Below are 24514 nucleotides of genomic sequence, written 5' to 3'. Positions count from 1 at the left end.
TGCGTTGGTGATTTCAGACGGTGTAGCTGCTTTCCCTGATGCTGTGCACCTTTGGTTGCGTGCATTTCTAATTATTTAATTTTTAATTAAATTTAATAAAAACCAGGCATTCTTCCTGATTTTGCATAGAGTGGCTCTGTAAATAGCTGAGTGGCTGGCTCGTCTTGAATCTAAACAAGGACTCAGTAGTATTCGCAAAGGAACCAAAGTGCACCCAGTTTTGTGTAGAAGTTAACTTTTTCCGTTAGGTAGTCCCGCTTTAGTCACAACTCTTTGGATACGTAAATGACCGCTGTATTAGTCCTTGCGATCCTTATCTTGAAAACTTCAAAGAGGAGTCCTGAGAGCGTAATGGCTACTAGCTGCTTGAGCTCTGCGGGAGGGCTTGCACCTTCTCTCTGGTGTAAATGGTCGCCTGCGGCCAATTTAATCGAAAGGCGTCAGGACCCACCGACCCAGTTTGCAACTAGTGCGCGCTCAGATCCCACGTAAAATGAGTGTCCTACTGACAGATTTTAAAAAAAACTTTGCAGCCCTGGATTAAATCCTTCTCCACTTTTTTTCTTTAATCATCCAGTGCAGGTATACTAGAAGTCCTCTGAACCCATGGGAGCTTTTGTTCGTTGAAATAATTCTTCCTTGTCGGTGGTGTGGCAGTACAGAAACTATTATGCCCAACTTCATGCAGTTTCTCTGCCCGGGGAGAACCACGGAATAATGAACACAAATCCCTTTGCTGCCTGCCTCGGGGGAGGGAGCACAAAATGGGATGCTGCCCACGCAGATGTCCCCTTCTGCACAGACAGTTTCACTGCTGCCCAGCAGCTTCTGTCAGGTGGTGAATGCCTCCTGCTAGTGGTTTCTGGTGGTGGCCTTCCTGGGTATTTTCTCTTCCCAGGCTAGTTTCTGAAAGTGGCTTTGTAAGCCTCCCTAACTAAACCTTATCTGTGTAGGAGTTACACATTGAAAGTCTGACTTTCCCCGTTTTGATGTATTTCTGCAGTGAGCCCCTTGGCGCTGCTGGAATTTTACAGTTCAAGGTTATTGGCTTGTGAAGTCAAAGTTACCCGTGGTGTTTGCGAGTCTACACCTCCTCTTTAGGATGTCTCTGGTGGAAGAGCTGTCATTATTTAACGGTATTAACGCATCTGTATTAGAAAAATGTTACTGTTGAACATGGAAATGGAGGGAAGTCCAGTTCAGGTTACCCAGGAGAATTTTCAGCAAGAAAATCCCACAATCCTAGTCTGTAATCTATGATAGATTTTCAAGGTTCAAGTACAGATGCAAATCAGTCACCTGGCAAATTGCAGGTTAGGTAGCTGCCCCCAGTGTCATATGTACCACCTGGACATGTAACACAGCTTGGCATGGGGGGACAGCTGTGCAAAATTTATCTGCCAGTTCAGATTAGGTAGAAGAGGTCCTCTGTATCTTCAGTGAGTGAGGAATGTGGGGTTTTTTGCACCCATGTTCAGACTGCATAGTGCCTGTGAGCTTGGCCAGTGTCAGCAAGGTTTTGGAACATCATCTGTTGGGAAAGAACAGCAGGGAGCTCCTGCTTCTGCAGGCCTGGCCGGCTGCCTACAGTGTATATGGCACTGGCTGAGATGCTCACAGGATGGTTCACCACTTTTGCTGTGCTTCTTCCATGGTGGATGTCTTGTGTACAGTGTACTGTGCATAGAAATTCCCTTGAAGGGCTAGATTTCCAGCAAAGCCAGCGAGGGAGCCCAGCAAAGATAGAGCAGCAAGATTGCAGGTATAAGCCCTTATGAAGAGCTGCTTTATATTGATGAAGAGGCACAGCAGAGCCTTGCAAGCAGCTGAATTTCTTATCCCCAGCAGTTACGTATTGGCGGAGAGAAAGGTAGTGACTACACTTTTCACAGTATGCTTTGACCAAGAGCAGCTGTGTCTGGTGAGTGCAGTCATCTTTCATGCATCTTAATTTGGCCTTGTTGGACGAAGATGTGTATGGTACCAGCATTTCAAAGGTTTGTTCGTATATGTTTGGACACAAAAAAGGGTTGGTTTTAAATAGCTTTATAACCTCATTTATATGCTCCGCTACCCACTGGCTGGATGGTGATGTCGGCATTGTAGAGAATACCAGGAGATAAAACCAGCCTTGAGTTTGAGTCTTGTTGTTGCTATTATAAACTGTGCTAAAGCCAGAGAGCATGCCCTACAAGTGTCTGCTTGTTCCTAGGTTGCACTGAGAAGGCAGCAAGCTCAGGAAGAGGAACTGGGAATCAGCTGCCCGCGGCCCCTGCCCAGTGTCCCTGAGGTGTTCGTTAAGAAGAACAGCGGTGGCAGCTCTTGTCCCCTGTTGGAAGGCAGCAGCAGCCCTCTGCATTCGACGAGTACAGCCACGACAGCAACCAGCACACCATCAGGTAAAGTGCTGGGAGAGCAATGCTCACCGCTGGGGGTGAGGGCTGATGTTGCATATGCCAGCCTGCTGTTACACCTCTTCCCCTTGCTGCAGCGGTGGGATTATGGAGAGTCCCCTTTCCGAGAATGGTGTTACACCGTCGGTATGGTTAGCAAAATGGAAATCTTTTATATTTTAAGTGACTATTTTTACTTGAAAATCAAAATTTAAGTTTGATGTAGACTGGCACTGTAATTTAATTCAGTGCGGTGTATACCTGCAAGTAGAGGTTTACAAGGAGCTTTGCTCCTTTATCCCAAAATGTGCTTCTGCCACAGTCCTGGCATCTGCATGTTGGTGGGCTGTGTATCTTCTTCACAACTGGAGGGTTTTCAGCACTGTGTAGGAGCGAAGTATGTAGGTAATGTTACTGACGCCAGCAGCAGAGCACTGTCCACCTTATGTGACTCGATGTGGAGGTGCATCTGTTTGGTGTGGCCAGGTGTGATGACTATGAAAGACTGACATAGTCCTTCCACTCTATTACATCTTACTGTAGTGCATTTAACCCTTGTCACAAGAAACAAAAAACCCCACCCAAACCCAAAACCCAATGTTTTTCTGCAATTGCAGTAAACCCATGGGTAAGTACAACTGAGACTTAAAGGCATGGAAGTGAAGATTCTAGGCAGAATGCTTTTTCCTGTGTAGAGCTTATGCCTGACAGCTAGGGCAACTGAGTATGTATAAAAGTGAAAATTATGTAATTGTCTTCTGCTCTGTAGACAGAAAAAACAAACATAAAGGAAAGGAAAAGGAAATGTCATTGATTTTTAATCATCTGTGCTGATGTCAGTAATACAGGTGAATTTACTTCCTGGTTAAAAAGCTGCTTCTGAAGTGGACAATGCCTTGCACTAACTGATAAAAGTACAGCGTCTATGTGTGTCTGTCAAATGATACTACTCTGTTTTGCAGGCCATTTAAAGCCTTGTCAGATGGATTTCTTGCATACGTTGCATACAGGCAGTTTCAGACCAATGTGGAGGAATTTGTTTGGGAAGCTTTTAGAAAAACTGGTGGATAAAACAAGAAATAGCTTTTTATGAGATTTTTTGTTTTCATTATTGCAGTCATGTTAGTGTCACCTTTGAATTGATGCAATTACTCCTTTCATATTTGGATTACTGCATGGTTTGTCTATAGACAAGGAAGAAGCTGGCTGAAGATTAAAGTGGTATATTCAGTAAGAGATTATAGGTGTGGAGAGATCAGGTGTAACTTAGGAAAAGAAGAAAACCCTTGCTTATACAGAATGGTCAAAAAATGAAATTGAACGACTGTCAACAAAATATGCATAAGCTTTAATCATAATGTGCTTAAAATGTCAGTGGAAATATTTATTAACCCCACTTTAATAATTTCTTACTAATTGTATTAAATTGTGGTCTTCTAATGAGAAACATTCATTAAATAAGCTCAAGGCAATTTATATGCTTGAATAAAGTCTTGAAAACATGAAGATGCCCAATTTTAAAGTAACTTGAATGGTTTGAAAATTTTTTGATCAAAGCAATTGTAAATGGTTTCCAGTTGTCTTTCTTACAATGGATTTTCCTTTGTGAGCTATTCAAATACATTGTTTCTCAAGTATTTTACTGAATAACTGTGTTTGGGTGAACAACATTTAAAATACACAGCTTTATCTCCAGAGTGAAGATGTGATTCCATCCAAGAATCAAGCCAGGGTCAGCTTTGTCCACCAGAAGTAGAATAATCTGGGAAGGAGTTGGAAATTTGGTTCATAATTTTGTTTATAGACACCTAAGTAGCAACAGAAATTCATGCTTATCTCGAAGGCAACTGCACTGCATAAAGTTCTGTCTCAAATAATTTGGTAGGCTCATCTTTTGAAAGCACTGTAAGTACTTGGTAGGTATGGATTTAATGCCACCAGTGACCGTGCTGGCTGTGAAGCTGCAGAAAGTGCTCTGCCTTCAGCCAGACTGTAGGGTGGCTTCATCAGATGTCAGAGTACTGGCTTCACCCTGGAAAGTCTGTTTTTTCAGTGAGGATACTGCTTAAATACTCTGATGCTTTATTTTTTTAGTATATGAAGATCATCTGTTAGACAAGAAGCTACTGTGTGTGATGTGACATGAAGTTCTTGGTTTAGGTGTTTTCAGAACCAGGTAATTGAAGGATTCTTGCATTTCCGTTTTATCATTTTGCAGGTGCCCTCAACTGCAAGCAAAATGAGAGACCCCATCACAGCAAATGTCACAGTGTCTCAGTTTGGTAGGCTGAGGTGCTGGTTTTGCAAGGATTTACAATCCTCATTAAGGCAGGCAGAGAGAGTGAAACCCTGTGCAGCAGGGGAAGTCAGCAGCCCCCTGCAAGCCCCAGGGGAACTGGTTGCTTCTGGGAGCGCGGTGTGCCCTGTACAGCACGCATTAGACAGGGCAAGAGGTGGTTTTGACAGTGGTAATTCTATTCCTCCTGTAAGTTTTGGCTTCACATAGCTGTTTTTCTTTTGGACTTACATTGTGCAGAGCATTGTTTGCCAGCAGAGGAGTAATGTGTGAAGGAGTCACACAAAATATGTAGTGCCAGAGAGAGTCTTTCCTTGCTGTATCCATTTTATCGGCAGATGAGAGATATTGTGACACCTGGAGAGACAAGAGACAATTTTTCAGATTCTTTTGTGACACGCTAGGTTTGAAAAGTGTAGAAGTGAATTACTATGTTCATAGCATAGGGGTTGTGCCTTTACTATCTCAAATTTGGAAACTGTGTTTACTTTGGATACAGCGTATGTTTCCCACTGAAAAGCAAACTGGTAATCTGCAGTTCAGTTGGAAGGGAGCAGACCGTGGTCTCAGGGAGTTAGCAGAACCGATTGCAAACAGATCTTGTAGTCTGTGCATTTTTACTTCAAAAGTTGCAGGCTGCTGAGAGCGAAGGCCATTTAATAGTACAGAGCAGCAAAAAGTCATGATTCCAGAGCATCTAAAGTAATTGTCCTTCCTTCTGCAGGGTAAGTTCATCTTGTTAGGTTAACTAGTGTGCAAAACTCAGGAAAAGACTGTTGTGGGGCATTCAAAATGTGCCTTACAGACATCCTTAATTTATAAAATCTGGGTTCTTCCCTCTTCCATGTCATTTTGGTAACTCTGCCATTTTAATATTTAGAAATCACTGGGGGGTGAGGGGGGAGCATGATCATGAAACACCTTCCAGTGAGAGCTGCTCACTGGAGACAGTGCATTTCACCTTTCCTCTGTTTTTATTTGGTCCTCATCACAGACTTAAAGGTCGTGTTTGGCATTTATGGAATGGGTGGGGTGACTGCAACATACATTACCTGGTGATTGGAAGGTGCTGGAGAGCACCCCATCTTTCTGCTGCTCTGCATTCATGTTGGCCCAGTTTAGAAGAATCCAGTATGGATGGGATTACCATATGATGCTACATTCCAGCTCCTGCTCCTGTCCTCTGTGGTGGTCGATTTCCCATTGGTTTTCCATTGACCATAAATAATGACATTGCTCAGGTGCCTTTGCAGCATCACTGGCTGACAAGTTAAACACATCATTGTCAGCAATTGTGAGTAATAAGCTTGAGTTTGATATTTCACTTTGCTGCGTTTATTATGTGTGACAGAAACAAAATAGTGTTCTTTTTACATTTCTCCAGATAGGAGCAGCTTTCACTTTGAAACCCTTGGAGGAACAGATGAGGTTTTATCTACCTATAACTGTGGACTGTAGTGGGGTCAGCAGTAATGCTGTGCCTAATGAACGATGGTACTAAGATCCCTTTGAACTTGCAGTGCCCTAGATGCCTCTGAGAATCCTGCCTGGCCTTCTTTACTTTTCCTTTGCTTTTTTTAATGTTACCTTTTGCATTTCTACAAAACTACTGTGATTTCAAAAATCAATGTCATGACCTTCCAGATGTTGTGCTGCATAGGTAATAAAGAAGAAAAATGTTTTTATAATTGAAAGATACCACGGATTTGCTTTAAAAAAAAAGGAGAAATTTTCTTTCTGAAAGAAGGTCATTTTAAGTCTTTACAGTATAATGCCATATGCTGTCAGAATTTTTGTTTTGTCAAAAAAGTCTCATTTTAGTCTCTGATAGGCAACATGAGGAAGCAGCCTTGGACGTTTCACCACAGGAGTGCTTAAGCACTGGAGCAGGTTGCCCAGAGAAGTTGTGGAGCCTCCATCCTTGGGGAGGCTTAAAACTGCTGAATGGTGCCTGAGCCACATCATCCAACTGGAAAGCTTGGCCTACTCTGAGCAGAGTTTGGGCCAGCTGGCCTCCAGAGGTCCTTTCTAAGCTGAACTACACTGTGAATCTATGGAATGCCTACTTTTTTGTATTGACATTGTGTCATACATACTAAAATTTGGAATTCAGCTAGCTTCAATACTGATCAGCATTTGCAAGCCTGGGAAAGAAATCTTGACTCTTTTGACCTAAAACCACTCAATGACTAAATCTATGGTAGATTCCAATAGAACATTAGCACCGTGGAGGTTAACAGGTGGTGGAGAGGATTGCTAGTTCAGGTGGCAGCAGCCTCAGCAGGCTGAGCACTAAGGAGAAGGAGGCATCTAGCTGCTTTGTCTGCATGTGCCAGGGCTAACATGATGGCTGGATGGCCTCAGAGGTCTTGGTGGGTCTGCAGTGGTTATGGGTCCATCATCCTACTCTTTCCTTTGGTCTTTGTCTCCTCATTACTCTCTAACAATTATTTTCTCCTGCTACACCCACTGCTGCTTCTTCACCAGGTTTAATTGCTGGCTGGTTCCTGGTCCTGCAGACTCTCCTTTGATACTCAGGGCCAAGCAGCCCCATCCATTGCTTCCTGGCCAAGCAGCCCCATCCATTGCTTCCTGATCCTTTGCCCTGGCTTCTCAGCCAGCCAACAGATCTCTGTTAAGAAGAGGGCATAGCTGAACGTGATGTGTCTTTACTGGATAGTAACAGCTGGCAAACATAAGTTTTGCATCTTTCACCTCTGAATAACTAATACCTTCCCATCCATAACCATCTGTTTTTCTCCAGCTGGTTGTAGTTCAGATGAGAGAAAACCACATTTGTATGTGTCTGTTGTAAGAGTTTGTGAACTGCCGTACCTCTCTTGCATTGGCATTATTTCTACAGCGTGAGTTAGACTTTGTCTGGGGAAGCAGTTGCTGGAGATGGTCTTCTGCCTGGAAGGTGGTTTTCTCAGTTGCTAAATCTCCTTCAAGCAAATACTGAGAAAGTGTTTCACTTTGAACAATCTTTCCTTGGTTTGGGATAAAACTCGCCCCTGATAGGCTTTTTAAATTTCAACTATGCGATGAACAAAGCACTCCACAGTGTGGCTGCCATGACTTTGTAATTTTCAGTTCCTACCAAAATAGTGTGCATTTTGCTCAGAGTTGTTTAAAAAGGCATTGTTTGTGAAGCAAGGCATTGCTGCCTCTCTGCACTGCTGTAGTTTCACCGTACTTGGGAACGTTGCAAGGAGTTTTGAGCATCTCATTATAAAAGGACATAGATAAATCTGAAAGGATAGAGGGAAGGGTGACAAAAATGATGTATGGCTTGTAGAAAAGGAGACTAAGGGTGGATATAACAGTCTATAAATATTTGAGAGGTAATAATATGGAGGAGGGGGAGGGATTATTTACAGTGCTTGTGACAGCATAACAAGGAGCAACGGCTTGAAACTAAAAAAGACAAAATTAAATTAGACAGTAGACACTTTTTCTCCTAACTAGAAGTGCAATTAGCAACGGAGTGACCTGCATAAGGACAAGGGGGTAAGTGAAGCATAATCAGGAGAGGTGTTTAAGAGTGTGTTAGATTATGATCTCAAGTGATTAATATGGGGGTAAACTCTGATCAATGTGCAGGTGAAACTAGATGACGGAAATCTCCTGCAGCTTTGTCATCTATATGATTCATTGCCTCTGGCTATTGTTTGACTGTGTTAAATAAATCATAATGTTACAGGGTTCTGCATCCCTGATTAGATGTTTCCAGTTAATTCTCCAGTTCTGGATCCTGAAGCTTGCAAAGCTTGCACTTTCCTTGCTCCTCCTTTCAAGCCATATTTGTTCATTGTCTTTGCAGCTTCATGTGTGTGTGCATGTGTGTGTGTTTAGGTGTCGGTGTTTTAACTGAGCTAATGTCTGAAGTGCCATACGTGTTTATTCAGTGAGGCACAGACTGTCAAAAGTGTGCTATTTCTGTCATGATGGTGAAACTGGTAGCATTAGTAGCAATTTTCAGAGTTTTAAGGCTGTAAATGAAGTTTTATTTTTCTTTTCAGGCTTTTGATCCTGTCTGAAGCTTCAGTGGAAGTAAATAGTGTAAAAATAAATAGCATTAAAAGATTTTGAAGACCTCAGGGAAGATTGCTTTTCTTTTTCTGTTCAGGTGGTACTGCAGGGCTTGTCCAGTGCTGTCTTCACAAGAGGCGGGGGCTGGGAAAAGCTTTCTGCAGCATGCTGGCAAGGCAGGGGTGCCAGGGGAGCAGCTGTGACCTACTCAGACCTGCTTACTTTGGGAGAGAAGGGCTGCCCAGCCCAGGGCTTCTGTGACCACCTTCTGGGTGGATGGGTGGAGGGGAGAATGCACAGGGAGCTCAGCAGGTATTCCCATCCTTCTTTCACATTTCAGAAGAGCTTTTTTCCCTTAAAGAATTGGGAGTAGATTTTTTTTTTCCATTTTCCAAAAGCTTTCACCCTAGGGCTTTCTGTGTTTGCAGCATCTTTTTGTCTGACTTTTCTCGCACCAGGTGAGGTTTCCAGACATAGAGCTGCCATTCAGAACGAGGTCCCTGCTGAGTGGTGTTTGCCGCGCACTGAGTGGACTTTATTTACCATGTACACTGTCCTAGCACCTGGGTGCTCAGGGTTTCTCCTCTCACCGAAGGCCACTGGGGCTAGTGGGCAACCCTGTTGTTTTTTGTGCCTTGGAAGCTCTTCCTCTGTCATGTTGACATTTGCACATGTGTCTTCCCATTTAGAGAGTTACTTATGCCAGCTTGTCATTTCCATTCATCATTGTGAACACTGAGATAAGGAAGAGAGCAGGAGCAGAAGATGTACTAAGACTTTTCTGTCCATATTACGACATTTATCTGCAGCTAACTTCTTGTTCCTTTCTGTGCCCTTGAAACAGTTATTATGACTTAACTGAATGTGTGGGGTCTTCCTTTTGTTTTTAGAAAAGATAGAGGTTGGGGAGTGAAGGGGTGCTGCATGCTTCCTTAACTGAGCACTGGCATGATTTCTTGCCTTTTCTTTTTTCCATGTGCTTTCTTATACCTTTAAGACTGTTTCCATTCATTTTATTTATCAACTTTCTAATTCAGCCTGTTGGCGCGTTTCCCATTTTCAGTGGATTTGTCACTTAATGACATGGGGACTAAAGTGCAGTTTTGAAGGTTTCTTTTGGAGGAATGCTTTTTCATATGCTTCTTCGAATGCCTCTTTTTTTTTTTTTTTTTTTTTTTCTTTTTCTGAACTTTGGTAAACTTTCTCCTGATTTTGAGTACCTGATAGTCTTAATCAGAGTTAATAAATAGCTCATCTACTTAGGTACAAACATTGTTCATGTGCTTCTGTCCTGTGTTTTCTTTGGGAGCTTGCAGAGAGTCAGTTAAGCACTGAGCTTCTTTTCCTTTGCAATGAGAGTGGGTGCCTAACTATTTTTATAGGGTTTTTTTCTCCAGTTCCTGTCTCTAGTCTCTATTCATGCTATTTCTGTTGCTTACAGCATAGGCAACCATTTGCTGACTTGGATGCCTATAGTCATGGATACAACTGAACCTCAGCTGATGTAAGCCACTGTAGTTCCAGTCACTGTGTGTCTCTGTCAGTGAGTTGTGCATGAACAAAATTCGTTAGTGATCTATTTGCATTTGCATGAAAGCAGATTTAGTGAGCGCCAATGTTGTGGCATCCATGCAGCACTGGTGATCATGTACAAGTGATGCATGTGCATGTGATTTTTGCTCACTTGCCCAGGTCCTGTGGGTGTTAACAGTGGTTCTGTACCACTCCTGATACTAGTTTTTCCATCACATATTGAGTACATAGAGTGAAAAAGCACTCGTGTTACTTCTGGTTGGTCTTGTTTAGAAACCCTTTGGGTTTCTGTCATCATATAGCTTATAGTCAAGCATGGACTCCAGCTAATTCCAGCCATCATCCTACTCCCTTTATTATTTTTATTGTGAGCCATAATGATTTTATCCCAGTCATATTTCGTCCAAGGTCTGCTATCTCAGACACTTGTAAAGCTTTCCCTCCCTTCTAATATTCTCTTTGATCTGTTGTTAATGACTTAAATCCCTTTACATTTAATACACGCTGAGTTTCTTTCTCCTCTCAATTTTGCTTCTTTGTGCCGGGAGGCGTTCAGGCTGTTTTCCATCACTGTCTAGAAATCTGATTTCCTTTCCTAATTTCCCTTCTTTTTTAATTTCTTCCTCTATTTTTTTAAAAGTTGTGTTGATTCTAAGTTTTGTTCCTTTTACACACTTCAGTAGCACATTGGATGTCTGAATGGAACAAGTTAAATGTTTGTAAATTTGTTTCTCAAACCAGGTATCTCGAGGTGAATAATAACATGTATACATACATATGCACACGTAGTAGTCATACTCCCAGCTGTAATACTGATGATTGAAAACAGCATTTATTTCTCATGCTCCTAATTTTCTGAAGCCCTAATTTTGTTGGTCCAAATCCTGTTAGCTGTCATGCATGCTAATAATTTTAGATAGGTAAATAATCCTCCAGTCTTAGTTCAGCATGAGCAAACATATGCTGGAGCATTAAAATAGTGCTTAGCATCTTCACAAAAATAAAAGCCATGTTCAAAGATTTTGAATGTTTTTTCTTTACTAAAGCCATTCTTTTTTTGCTGATAAAGATTTTAATACAATCACTATAGCTATATTACAAAGAATAAAAGTGCAAGTACGGAAAGGACAAGCATTGCCCCACCAGTCCACATTAAAATTTCAACTGCTCTGCTCTAGTCAGTGGCAGAAGATGTTGAAAGTGACATTTGCTGCTGTAGACATCTTACTAAGGGCCTGAAGCTTCCACTGAGTGTGATAATAAAAATTATTTTCTGTAGGTTTTACTTCTTCAGGCACATTAGGCAGATTTTTAAGTTGCATGCTAAATGTTTGCAGCAGATCATTTTTATTAAGTGTATGCTAAATGTGAACAAAATGTGCCTTCACCAGTTCTACTGAAATTGGTGGTATTTCAGCTTCTCTTGGCTGGAGCTGTATGTACGAGTGAGAAACTTACTGTGCCAAGCTGCAGTCTTCTGGATGGGATTTCTCCCTCCTTGTTTTTTTCTCCCAAATGCCGTTTTCCTTTGAGAAGTGTTGTTTTGTTAAAAACCTTAAAACTGGTAGGTTTTTGAATTGTATTAGGAACACACACACACACAGAGTTAACAGTCATTTGACCCATTATGGGATAATAATTCTGCCTGCAGAAGAGAAGAAAAAATGCTTAATATTTTTTTCTGATCTTTGCTTTGAAAAAACACAAGTGATATGGCTGTGTATGGACATGGTGACATTCTGCTTTCATTTCCAGCAGTAACTGAAACCAGCAGGATTGGATAACTTGCATGCAGTATTTAATACAAAAACAGAAACAAAAGCAAAAAAACCAAAACAACAGAAAATTTGGCTGAGGATCTATCTGGTCCATTAATGCTGATTTCCAGTAAGTCTTTTAACACTGGGGAAATCCCTAAGGCCTGGAAGAAAGCTGATGTCCTGCCAGTGTTTAAGGAGAGTGAGTGTGGTAGGATGGGTGGCTGCAAATCCAGCAGCCTGACATCAGTTTTTGTGAACAGTGGAAGAGTCCACAGTGAACTGAAATGTGCAGGAGGGGGAGAAATGCAGCTGTTAAAGGACGCTCACACAATACAAATTAACAGAAGTTTATGGGTAAAATATTCTGTCAAGTTAGTAATTTTTATTGTTACAAAATTGCTTGACAAAGTGACATATTGATGAAATCAGATTCTGAAAAGCATTTAATTTTTGTGTCCTATGACATCTTGATTAGGAAACTGAACTGACAGAAAAATCAGTATTGTATGTGTTACGTCGTTTTGAGGATGATCCTATCAGTCTTTAAAATGTAGGTCTGAGTGGAGAATCTTAACACAGTGGCGTTTCTGAAGACATCTCACAGGGAGGGACCTGCTCTTGGCTGTAAGCTGTGTGGTCTTCCCTGAAACCGGTGAGGTGCTTGTGGAGCTAGTGGACTCGTTCCCGGACGAATGTGCATACCAGGAAGTGGGCTTAAAATGGATATTGGAAAGGTAGTTGGTGGTGGTTATGGAGGCACACCATGCCAGGTTCAGGAGTGTCACTGAGCCAAAAGGAATGGGAGGCTGGGAGCGTGGGCTTGCCCCACTGGAGGTATCACATTTGTTTGCCCCATTTGTACTGCACCCTGGGTTTCTCTTTATAGCTAGTAGTGGGGATATAGCCATGGTCTGGACCCACACACCTGGGCTTGGACTTGGAAGGGCTCAGGCAGGAGACACAGGAATGATTAGAAGACTGGAAAACATTTTCCTGGAGTGAGAGACAGCAATTTATTTTGCCTTTTAGTGACCCCCTTATCTAAGATTTAATTAATACCCAGTAAGATTGTTCTAAATTGCTTGTGCCAGACTAGACCAGCTCATGCTGAAAGTTTCTGTGTCGTTTCATGAGATGGGTTTTGACATTGTGAACAGAAGCAGAATGTGGTTGCAGAATCCCATGAAAAGCTTCTGTGTTGGGTGTATCCACTGCAGGGCTCAAGCAAGGCAATAACAAATAACCTTAATTCTAGGGCCTCCCAGATTTTGTCCCTGTGTATAACTTTTATACCTGGAGTGTCTCCTTCTGGCACATGTTGTTCTTGGTAAAACGTGGTGTCCCATTTAGGATTCATTTCGTCCTTCATAGTTGAAACTGGAAAAGCTTACTCTGCTTTGCTCAAATGACCGCTCCAGACTTACTCCTAGAGGAGAAAAAAAGTAATACTCATCTTTCTGGGGTGAAAATGAGTATTGTTCTGGCAATCAAGTAATTTTTGAGAAGCAGGAGAACACAGCCACTGATGTCTTGGCGGATGAAGCATGCCCTGCACCTGCAGACACTGCTGACATTACGCCCGCTCCTTGCTGATAACACTTCCTGAACTCATCATGCAGCTGCTCCATTGAGTGAAGGGTGTTGTGAGGCTCCCAGACTCTGCCTTCACTGTCAGAGAGCCACTGCAGGAAGGGTGCAACGACTGGTGGTTTGGTCTTGGGGTGGTGGGAGAAGGTGAGAAGTGCTTGCACGAGTTGGCAGGTGTTAAGTGCCCAGGCGAGGCATCGCTGTAATAAGGAGGTGGGGTAGATCAGTACTGGTGCACTCCAGCTTCAGGGAAGAAGCCAGGAGGCCTGTAGGAGGCTCAGTTGGACCGTGCAATTTTTTCTTCTTTTTTTTTTTTTTTTTAATGCATGTTTCTGCTTTTAGAAGAAAGGTATATCTCTGCTGAGCAGCTGTGTTCCCCAGGTATGATTGGAGAGGACCTATAGACTGCGGTGGCAGTAAGCTGTTTGGCTATGATTTACTCTCTTTAGCCTGGAAACACAGCTGCTTTTATCCCACACATCTGATATGGGTGATAACAGATTTTTCGACCTCTCCATCTAATAGATGTTAGTTGGGATGGGGGAGAGAGCTGGGGAAAAAAACAGTAAAACTCAAGATAAAGGCAATTGAATAAGTAAAGCAAAAATTGTGCATGCAAGCAAAGCAAAACAAGGAATTCATTCACCACTTCCCACCGGCAGGCAGGTGTTCGGCCATCCCCAGGACAGCAGGGCTTCGTCATGCATAGCGGTTACTTGGAAAAACAAATGTGCCCCTCTTCCTTCTCCCCTCAGCTTTGTATGCCAAGTGTGACATTCTATGTTACGGCACATCCCTTTGGCTGGTTGAGGACAGCTGTGCCAGCTGTGCCCCTCCCAGCTTCTCGCTGGTGGGTGGGAGGCAGAAAAGCCCTTGGCTCTGTGTCGGCCCTGCTAAGCAGTAGTGAAAACCTCCCCCTGTTTATCAACACTGTTTCCAGCACAAATCCAAAACACAGCCCCATACGAATTACTGGGAAGAAGCTCAACTCTACCCCTGCCAAAACCAGGACAGCTGGACATGCGGGGCTGTTTGGACAGGCAGTCCTGAACAAGGAGGAAGAACTGCTGGATTTGGTGTTTGAGCTTGAGATGGGGTTACTGGCAGTTGGGGGAGGCAGAAAAAAAATGCTTGTCTTGAAAGAGAGCTTTCTGGTCAAAACAGTTGTGAGGGCTGCAGAGCTGGTTTTCCATAGGTGAATGCAAGTAGGACAGCCCTGTATGTCTCAGAAGCCAGGCTCCAGGACAGGGGTATGCGCACAGGCTCTCTTTGGCTCTGCAGACCATGCCCTTCACCTGTGTTTGCTGGCTCATCTCGAAGGGACAGTGACTGTCCCTTCATTGTACCACTGTGAAGATCTCCATCTCCCTGCTGGCTGAGAGCCAGCACAGAGCAGTAGACCAGAGGTCTGCAAACTGTGGAGAAACTCAGGGAAGGGTTTTGTCTTCACTGCAGTGGCCTGGGTAGCCATCTCTTATTCAGGGATGCTTTCAGGGGTTCAGTGTCCCTTCCCCCCCCCCCCCCCCCCCTTCTGCTTTGAGGAAGAAGGCTCTCACTGGCAGATCTGAAAGGCCTGATTCTGCATACCTTGTGCTACAGTAATTCATACTATGCACTTTTAGTCCAGATTACCTGGTCTGTGATGGTTTGTTTGTCATGATGGGAGAAAGATATCTCAGATTTCCTTGTATGTGGCAAGTTTATTTAATCACACAGTTCAAAAGCATCAACATTATTGTTTTACTAGAAGTTGCTAAGTGATAATTTCTTAAATACCTCTTTTCAGATAGGGTTGTGGGCTGAAAGTTTTACACGTGTAAACACCTGAAAGAAGAGGCTTTAAAATAAAGCACCCTCTGGAGTATATTGATCAAAAGAGGACTAAGGGGAAAACAAGGATCAGGATGCAGGGAGTCAGCCCTCTTTGTTTTGTTGAGAGCCCTGCTTCTCTGTAAGGTCCAATTTCAATGTCTTTATGAGGAAGAGGGACATAATGCATGGACCCGTGTAGTGCAGTGAGGCTTAGTCAAATTGAGTGGTACTGGGATGCAGGTCAGTGTCTGGCCCTTTGGTGGGGGCTTTGAGAGCAGTGGAGGTGAAAACCTGGTCCTTTGTGCACTCACATCAGTATCCATAAAGGGCAGTCCCTGTGAATCTCATATCGGAGCAAGTTGTTCTCTTGGGAACCTGTACTGCATTGACAGAAATTGTAAATGGGGAGCGTGGGGGCTGGGTATGGGGGTGTTGATGTTTAAAGCCCTGTCTGCTTACTGAAGGAGCAGTAAGTGGGCTTCTATGTGAAAGAGTAGGGCTCAGCAGAATTACATAGGTGTGAAAAGAAGCCGAAGTGGTGAAATCAGACGCTGGGGATGGAGAAGAGAAAGAGGAAATGTGGCATTGGAGAGGAGAGCAGCTGGGACCTTCTCCAGAGCCTGACATTTAGGCTTAGCCAGGTATTGCTGTTGTGTTCCTCAAATTCCCATTGAGAGACTCCAGTCTCTTCCTGTTCCCTTCCTTCTTTCACTAAACAGGTTTCCTTTCCTCTTCTCATTTTAGCTAAAGCAGGAAGTGTGAACCGGGAAGGTGTTGGTGTGTAATACTTCATATGGTATCACTGTGCAATGTACAAGTAATAAATTACACACTGCATGCTTAGACAATTTACTGCTGGCTTTTGTATGTGCTGTGACAAGTGCTCAAAAGGTCAAAAAAGCTTCCTTAACAAATTTGATAAGATAAAGCAGTGAGCTGTAACAGCATAAAGTCCTGGGGGCCATAGACCAGAATAGAAGAAATAATTATGCATGGTAATGGGTAATTACAGATAATGGCCTTTTTTGGGGGTGGCAGAAAATACACAGCCCCACAGCCTTGCCTGGAATGAACATTGTCTAGCACATTAACTTTATAGCAAGCTAAAAGTTCAACACTGGAACCAAAGATAATCCGCAACTTCTAATGGGAAGAGAACAAAAATACTCCTCTCAAAGGCAGAGCAAGCTTGCATGCTTTGTTCCTTGGGAGGCAGAATGTCTCAGCAGAAAGTAAGTAATGGTGCCAGCTTTCTTTTGACATCTGAAATAGCTCTGTCATGTTTGTCTGGTGGGAGAAACATATTGTTCCAGTGTTTCTGATTATGATGTTAGGGAGTGATTTCGTACTGGCCTCATTCAAGGCTACTGTCCGACCTCAAAGCCAGCTATGAATTGGACTAATGTGCTGCGAGACTTAATATTGCCAAACCAGTTTAATAAGAGTTTACTGATACTTTATATACTGAGCAAGGGGAGACTGTCAGGTGTGGATCCAGGACTCTTGAGGTCTGAAGGCAAGTGTTTCCTGATTGAATAATTAATTTTTGGTGTTTAATGGCATAGCTGTCTCCTGCCACAGAGACTGGCTTGCAGCTAGATAGTAACACTGCAGTGATGAAAACACTCACTCTGAATTGAAAACTATAGGAAATGTAAACTACCAGAAGCTGAACTCTGCTCACTGGGAATGCCTTCCTGCTCCTTGAGTGTGTTACTTGAGTAGTCTCAGTTCTGCATTTTCAACAGCATGTCTGTGTATGTGCAGAGTCTCTGTAGGCTTAGAAGAAGTAAGAACTGCTAGCCGTAGGTGTAAGAACTCACGTCAATAGACATGGGCAATGAAATTCTCTTAATGGCCACACTACATATACAGGATCCCTTTTCTGAAATACCCAATCAGATGGAAACTAATCAGCTGCTATGGCCACGTGAGTAAATTGAACCATGCCACTATATTGAAATCTGACTGTATGTGCTATCCTGATCTCTGAAACAGTTCCTGGTGTGTGTCTGTCCCAAGCTGACTAATATTCTCCCCCAGATTCCCAAGCGTGGTCCAGTAACCTTTCCCAGTAGTCAGTTTGGTGCTACTGCCCTGGTTTAGATGGTGAAGAAGTCTAATAGCATGGACTCTGTGCCATTTGACCTCAGCATTGGAGGCTTACCCATGCATATTTAAATTACTATTATTAGTGTATAATAATATGTGTAAGTGGCTCTTAACAGTACTGGTAGGAACAGAAGATAGTCCACGTTTATGTACAGAATGAGTGAACATTACAGACAGAACTTCAGTGTTTGCATTTCTCAGTGCATGTTCTTAAAAACAGTTTGCATCACTGAGACAGATGGGATGATAGAAATTCCTGTAAATTCCCTGACGTTTCTTCTTTCTCCAGAAAATTTCTATCAGAAAAGTAAGAAGGGAAAGAATGATATATATACTTCCTTCTGCGTTGATTTTCCCATGCATATCTGTAATTGTGTGAATCGCCGTAGTTTTATTGAAGTAAATGGTCTGAGACTGGTTTACATTAACTGAGGATTGGACCACTGTTTTTCACCATGCTCTGCTAAGTGAAGGCAGGAGCCCCTCATAGATTACTGACTGTATAAGACCCGCATGTGTAACTGACCCTGAGAACTTAACTTCCTTAAAAGAAAATCCTGGCCATCCTGAAATGAATTACTGGTTAACTACTATTAATATGCCATAGAGCTGGAGAGTCGTCTACAACACTGCAAGATCAATAACAGTATTTATCGTGCATCATATTGATCTTCTGTGAAAGAGTGGGCCGTATTTCACACTGTGTACATAGTGCAAAAAAAGTAGCATCAGTTCTCTACAGGAATTAGTAAATACATAGAAGAGCTTAGAGATCCAAGGGCACAACTGCATGAAGGGATACTCTTGGCTCACTACAAGAGCCTTGCTCAGGCAGGGAGAGCCTCTGATGCTGCTACATTGTAGATTTGATGTTCCAAAATCTGGGTGAGAATTTTAACCACTATTTGGTTTACTTGTCTAGTTTTGGTTCCTTCTTGTACAGGTTCAATCCCGTATTTTTAATCGCATCCTGTTCGCAACTTGCAAAATGTTAAAATTTGTGGCTAGTGGTAGGGAAAGAACCCAGGAGCCCTTCGCAGTTTTTCCCTGTAGAGGGTGAAGACAGCCAAGGTGTGAGCCCAGCTCCTGCAGCAGACCTCTTGTTTGAAAGGGCAGGTGGAGGGACAGAGTGGGAGTCTGATGGTGTAGCAGCAGTTGCCTCATTGAGAGCTGCATTCCTCTCAAAAATTGCTCCCTTTAAAGCAGTGGACCTAAGGGCTGCCCATCAAGTGCAGGTGTTGTAATGTGGCAAGCTCTGAGGCAGGGAAGGACCCTCTCCTTGCCAGCAATTACATTTGTGGGGTAAAAAACGCCACAAAACAAACAAACAAACAAAAAACCAGCTGAAAACTGCTTTCTTAACCTTGGTAGTCTCATCTTGCTGGTGGAAAATGCAGCCACAGTCTCCCTTGAAGAGGACACCTTGCTTGTTGAGCAGCTGGAGGGAGGGCTGTGGGAAGGTTCAACCTGTATGTATGTTGGAGTCAGGAATTACAGGTACAGGCCAAAGACCAACTAGAGAAACCCCGATTAGTTAGAGTTTAGTGTAGTTACAGATGTTGCTTCCAAAAGACCTGTGCTGTTTGCCAGCGGCGGCCCTGCGTGAGGATGCTCTAGCCCACAAGCAGTGTGCTTGCCTGCAAAGGGCTAGCAGACGTCAGAAGCTCCCCTGGATATTAGGTAAACATAAAATCGCTGGGCAGATCTCCAAGTGCCCTGTTTTATCCCTAAGACAGTTTAGCAAGGTTCTTTGACCTTTAATTCTGCTGGCCTCGGCATTTAGCACTTCTTTGAAAGTACACTGTGTAGGTACTGGCTGGTCTAACCTTCCTGAGGTTTTACTGCTCAGAAGTCAGATCTTTCAGAGCTTTCTCCATTAATAGCAAAACTCTTTCCCCTTATTGTGTTTACAGTTGTGTGTGTTCTGTATATGTTGTATGTGTATGATATATGCATTAGTAGTAGGAGATGGCATGATTCAGCTAGGCAGGATGGGGTAAGAGCGTAGAGCTGGACTGCAGACCTGTCCCTAACCTATTGCATGCCAGAGTCACTGAAGACCTGCAAGAGCTCATCTCTCCAGAGGCATCCTTCCCTCAGGCTGGCTGGTTCAAGACTGTGAGTTTAGAGTAACCAGTGGGATGTTTTGACTTCGTCTGACATGGCATCCACCCACAGTCCAGATGGCACAAAGCTATGTCTTGTATGTCTCCCTTCTCCCAGGTGAAGCACCAAATCTCCAGATGCTACAGAAAAAAAGCAGAGTCTTGTCTCAAAGCATGACATCAGAGAAAATCTCATCTCCTAAACTCAGGGGAAAGTGTGAGCTGAAGCAGGTGGCATGTTTCTCCTGCTCTTTGTCAGATGTTGTCAGTCCTTCCATCTTCAGAAGCATGATGTGGCTTGATATTTAGGGAAAATTAACCCTTCTAGCTATCTTTCCAGCGCCAGCGCAGGAGTCCTAGTTCTGATTGGAGTTGGGTGTGTCCGTCTCTTTGCTTGAACTTTCTCTTTTGCCAGGGCTTCTGTTTTTACTGCTGATCTGCTGGGGCATATCCTTGTAGTGGGGCTGCAGCTCAGAGGGGCTGCAGCTCAGAAGGGCCATGTGGCAGCGATGTAACAAGGACCACAGATTCCATAATTCTGCATTTGTAAGAGAAAGATGCCTCAAGGTGCTGACATCTGGCCATTTATGTGTATGGGTGCGTGGTGCCTGAATGAGCGGCTGACTGGCTCTACAGACTCAGTATGGAGTCTTCAGAGGGCAGGTGATAGTATTGTAGGGGCTATTGGAGAGCACAGGGACAGCAGAAGGAAAGCAGAGGACCACTTTGGTGGATTTGTAACAGCCCGAGCACTCAGCTGCTGACAGCTGTTGTGCAGCTAGATAAAGAGGTGGCTGCAAGTCAACCCTTTTGCACCTCTGGGGGCAAATGATGGTATCCCCAACAAAATACAGGAAGAAAGAGAAAAGAAGGGACAAAAAGCATATTTTCTTCCCCTGCTTAATGCAGCAGGGGACTGCTACAGCTGCTCTTGCTTTAGGAAGGAGCTGCAGTACTACCTGCCCCTGGAACATCACAGAGACATCAAAGATGCTTATATGATTTTGTGGATAGCTATGAGCAAGTCTCTGTTCTAGCCTAGCCTGTCTTCTGCCGTGTGAAGAAGCAGCATGCATGAGACCTTTCCAAACTTGCAGCAAAACTTGCTACTCTTCCCCTCACTTCCTTTTGGTTGCTGATGCTTCAGGGTGGCTCACCTTTCATGTGTAGGTGTAAAGAGGCCCCATCTTCCTGGCCTAATATTCTTAGCAGAAAGTGTTATCCCTTCTTACGAAGCACTGCAAGTGGTGGAAGGACACTGCAAAGGTCTTGGAAGAAGTTGCGTATCTGTGCAGCGTAGCATAGCCCTGCCAGAAGTTCTGTAGCCGGCTGCCTTGCATTGCTCTGTCTCATGTCAAATCTGTATCCCAGCAGGAAGCACATTGGAGGATTTTGCTTTCAGCTTCTATTTTACAGCGTGAAAAGCAGAACAATTGGACCACAGCTTGATTTGGGAGCTGAATCTGAGGAGGAGAGTCAGACTTGTGCTGTGATTTATCAGAGTTGTTGTCTTTCAGCGCCAGTAGTCTTAAGTTCTGTTTTTATCAGACACAGACAAAAGGACTTGAAGAGAGGCCTGCCCAGAAGCAAAATAATAGCAATAATATAATTTCATAGAAATATGAAAGTGCAAAACCTGTGTAGGGTCTTTTATGGCATTGCAGCCTCTTCTGTGTGCAAATTTGAGGTACTGCCAACAAAAAAGGCCAGCTGACGTTGTTCTAGCTTGCATAGGGCTGAGGGGCAGAAAAATCAGATGCAGGAGGTATAAAACACTCTGCTATTAAATGCGTGTAGTTCACTGATCTCAACAAAATGGTGAAAGGGGGCACTGTACAGTAAAGTGATCTGGAAGGAGACAATCCACGATGGCAGAGAGCTTTCATTACAGCTGAAGAAGTGAAAACAAGTTGAATTGTAAATGGCAGTAATGGGTGAAACTGATCATTGGATCTGGAGTGCAGCTAATGCACAGTACAGTGGAAGTTGTTACCATGACTCTGAGAGGCTGGTAAATGCCACCATATTAATATTGCGGATATGTAACCAGGGTACAGATATACCAAGAGAAACATACAAAACTAGGCAATGCCTGCCTGACATCTCTCTTAGGGCTGTTATTTCATATGTGCCTGTTGTGCATTCTGCTTCGTCTCCATACCTGATAGCCCTCAACAACTCATCAGTATGCTTTAAGACACAACCTTCTCTCCTCCATGGTAGGTAGACTGGGAAGACATGGGAAGAGCAGGAGCTCCTTGCAGAAGGGAAAACTATGCCCCAAACACTTTGTAGGGGTTTGTGCAAGGCAGGGTTACAGGGATGTGAGGTAGAACCAGAGCTGCAGGGATGCCGGGATGTACAGTTCCTCTGTTGTTTAGTATGTAAACATATTTTCACTGTGTGTTTAGACCTCCTAAGGCTGTGGTAGTGTTTTGCTGTGTCTGGCTCGGCCAGGTAGCCAGTGCAGTGTGTCAGAGAGCTCAGCTCTGAAATGGTACCAACAAGCACCTTCCTTTTACATCCTTGCAAATATCACAGGGCACTGGTTGATACAGGGGTGAGGAAAACAGGACTTAAAACATCCTCAGAGAAGCCCAACCCACCTTAGGGAACCACAGGGGAGGCAGATCTTGGTGGGGACAGCCTGCAGGGCTTGCAGCCAGCTGGGCTCTGGTCTGAAGGCACTCCTGAGCGCAGGCAGCAAGTCAGGAGCAACCCCCTCCTCCTGCTCTTCTGCCGCTGGTGGGGGAACTTGTTCTGCTTTGTGATTTTGAAGGTAAGCAGGAGCTCAGTTTGGGTATGGAGGCTGTGCCAGGATTGAAGGCCTCACTGCGTGGAGGTGGCATGTGGGTTTCTGAGACAGCTTGGCTGATAGCACAGTGCTTTCACTCCTGCAGCTTCTCGTGTGGCTGTGTCCTCTCACCGGCAGGACATTGGCTGGAAAGGGGTCATCCAGTAGCTAGGGCCTTTCTGCTTCCAGGGAATTAAGAGACTTGGCATGCTGTTACAATTTTAAAATAAGAGTGCTGCATCCTTACCTGGTGTGAATTCTTACCAGATCAACCGATGCTGCTTGAGGGCTCAGAGCATGATTTTAACCTGCAGTTGGTTTTGTCTCCTGCTTTGTGGTCTGTGGCATGTGTAGGTGGTGGTCTTAGACTTTGAGTGGACATTAGTTCAGTTGGGTTTCTACCAAACATCCAGCTGTTTCCCTTTCAGTTACCACCTCTTACTGTTTACCACTGTCTGTGCAGCCCTCAGGAGAAGTAGTAGATCATCAGAAGGTGAAAGGTAATGGTTTTCATGGAGCCTTCTATTTCATAATGGTTTGGTTTTTTTCTTTTTCAGAGGGACGGATGGTCATTCAGGACATCCCTTCCATCCCCAGCAGAGGGCACTTGGAGAGCACATCTGATTTGGTTGTGGAGTCCCCCTACTACAGCGGTTTTTACCAGCCGTCCCTGTATCCTTACTATAACAACCTGTACAACTACTCCCAGTACCAAATGGCAGTGGCCGGTGAGCCTTCCTCAAGTGAGGCGGAGGGTATGATTCTAGGTCCGGCCATGAAAAACAGCCTTCGAAGCCTCCCAGCAGCATACATGCCAAGCCAGTCAGGAAAACAGTGGCAGGTATGATGATGTTACAGAGATGTTATGTGGAAGAGTGAGGTGCACATTAAGCTGTTCCTTGGGTCTGATTCTCACCTCCTGTTTGCTGTTTTCATGGCAGTGCCAAACCGGAGCCAGATTCTGGGGTGGTATTAGGACCCCCATTAGGAAAGCTAGCCAAAATGTGTCATTATGATGCAGCACAAGGAAAGCAATCATACAGGTGTAGGTAGGTTGCTGCAGCCGCTGGATAGAAGGCACCCACTCGATCTTACCTTCTGAGTTATGTCACAGGAGATTACAGACTGTTTTCCGAAAAAAAGAGTCCCAGCTGAATTACCCAGCGTAGCATCCTGGCAGCTTCGGGTGTCATTTCTGAGAGGCTTTGCCCTTCAGGAATATTTTCTGTCTTCCACATGCGAGGTGCTGAAGTAACCAATAGACCGTGCTGCTGCATGGTGGGTTGGTGGCAGCCAGTTGAGTGTGATACGGGGTATTGCTGCTAATGGTGTGCTCTGGCAGTGTCAGCTCCAGGGCTCGCCATTTCCACTTGGGTAGCTCAGGTCACAGGCTGTGCCTGAGAGGTTTGCACCAGAGCTCTGCGTATTTCTTAAGGTGTAAAGCCAGCCGAGCCATCTCACTGTAGGACTTGGTAGTTGCAGCCTCCAGCTCAGCACCAGTCAGAGACTGGAAAATGGAGAAATCTGCCAAGGCAAGGGATTCTTGGCAAAGTAAGTGGAGCCATTTCAGTGAGCCTGAGGCTGTTCAGTGGGGCTGCAGTGGCACTTTTCCATCTGAGATTGAACTTGGCAAGCTACACTCTCCATGGCTGTGTACACCCATGGCCCTTGTCTAAGGGCAAGAGAGGGCAGACCTCTTCTATAGAGCCTCAAGAGAGAGTAGGCTGCCTTCCGCAAAGGCTGTGTTGTGAAACCACTCAACAATGAAAGATTAAATATCCACCAAAACCTCCTTTCTGAAGGGAACAGATGGGTCATCCCCTTTGTCGACAGAGAATTCCTCTAGCAATTCTGGCACAGGGACCAACTCTGAAAGGGTATTTTAACTTCCATTACCAAGGAGCTGGAACTAAGACCAGGGTGATTACAATTAGTGTAGCAGTCCACGTCACCTTCAGTGAGTCTTTCCTATCATTGACACTTTTTTTTGTGGAAATGTCCTTCTGAAAATGCAGATGCCTCCTGGGGCAACAGCTGGCAGGTCCATGAATTTGAAGCTCATGACTTTACAGCAGTATGCATTTAGTACT

At 44.1% G+C, this 24514-nt stretch overlaps 1 protein-coding gene across 1 annotated transcript in view; it reads left to right on the top strand.

Annotated features, from left to right (window-relative positions):
- DMRT1 (doublesex and mab-3 related transcription factor 1) overlaps positions 1-24514 on the top strand; it is a 63242-nt gene that overhangs the window by 798 nt on the left and 37930 nt on the right. The window contains exons 2-3 of the mRNA XM_055790980.1: positions 2213-2399; positions 22982-23265. Coding sequence (XP_055646955.1) covers positions 2213-2399; positions 22982-23265 — 471 coding nt within the window. The remainder of the gene's footprint in view (positions 1-2212; positions 2400-22981; positions 23266-24514) is intronic.

This window comes from Falco peregrinus, chromosome Z, assembly GCF_023634155.1.
Source record: "Falco peregrinus isolate bFalPer1 chromosome Z, bFalPer1.pri, whole genome shotgun sequence".
Lineage (NCBI taxonomy): Eukaryota > Metazoa > Chordata > Aves > Falconiformes > Falconidae > Falco > Falco peregrinus.
This window is presented reverse-complemented; position numbering and strand designations above follow the sequence as displayed.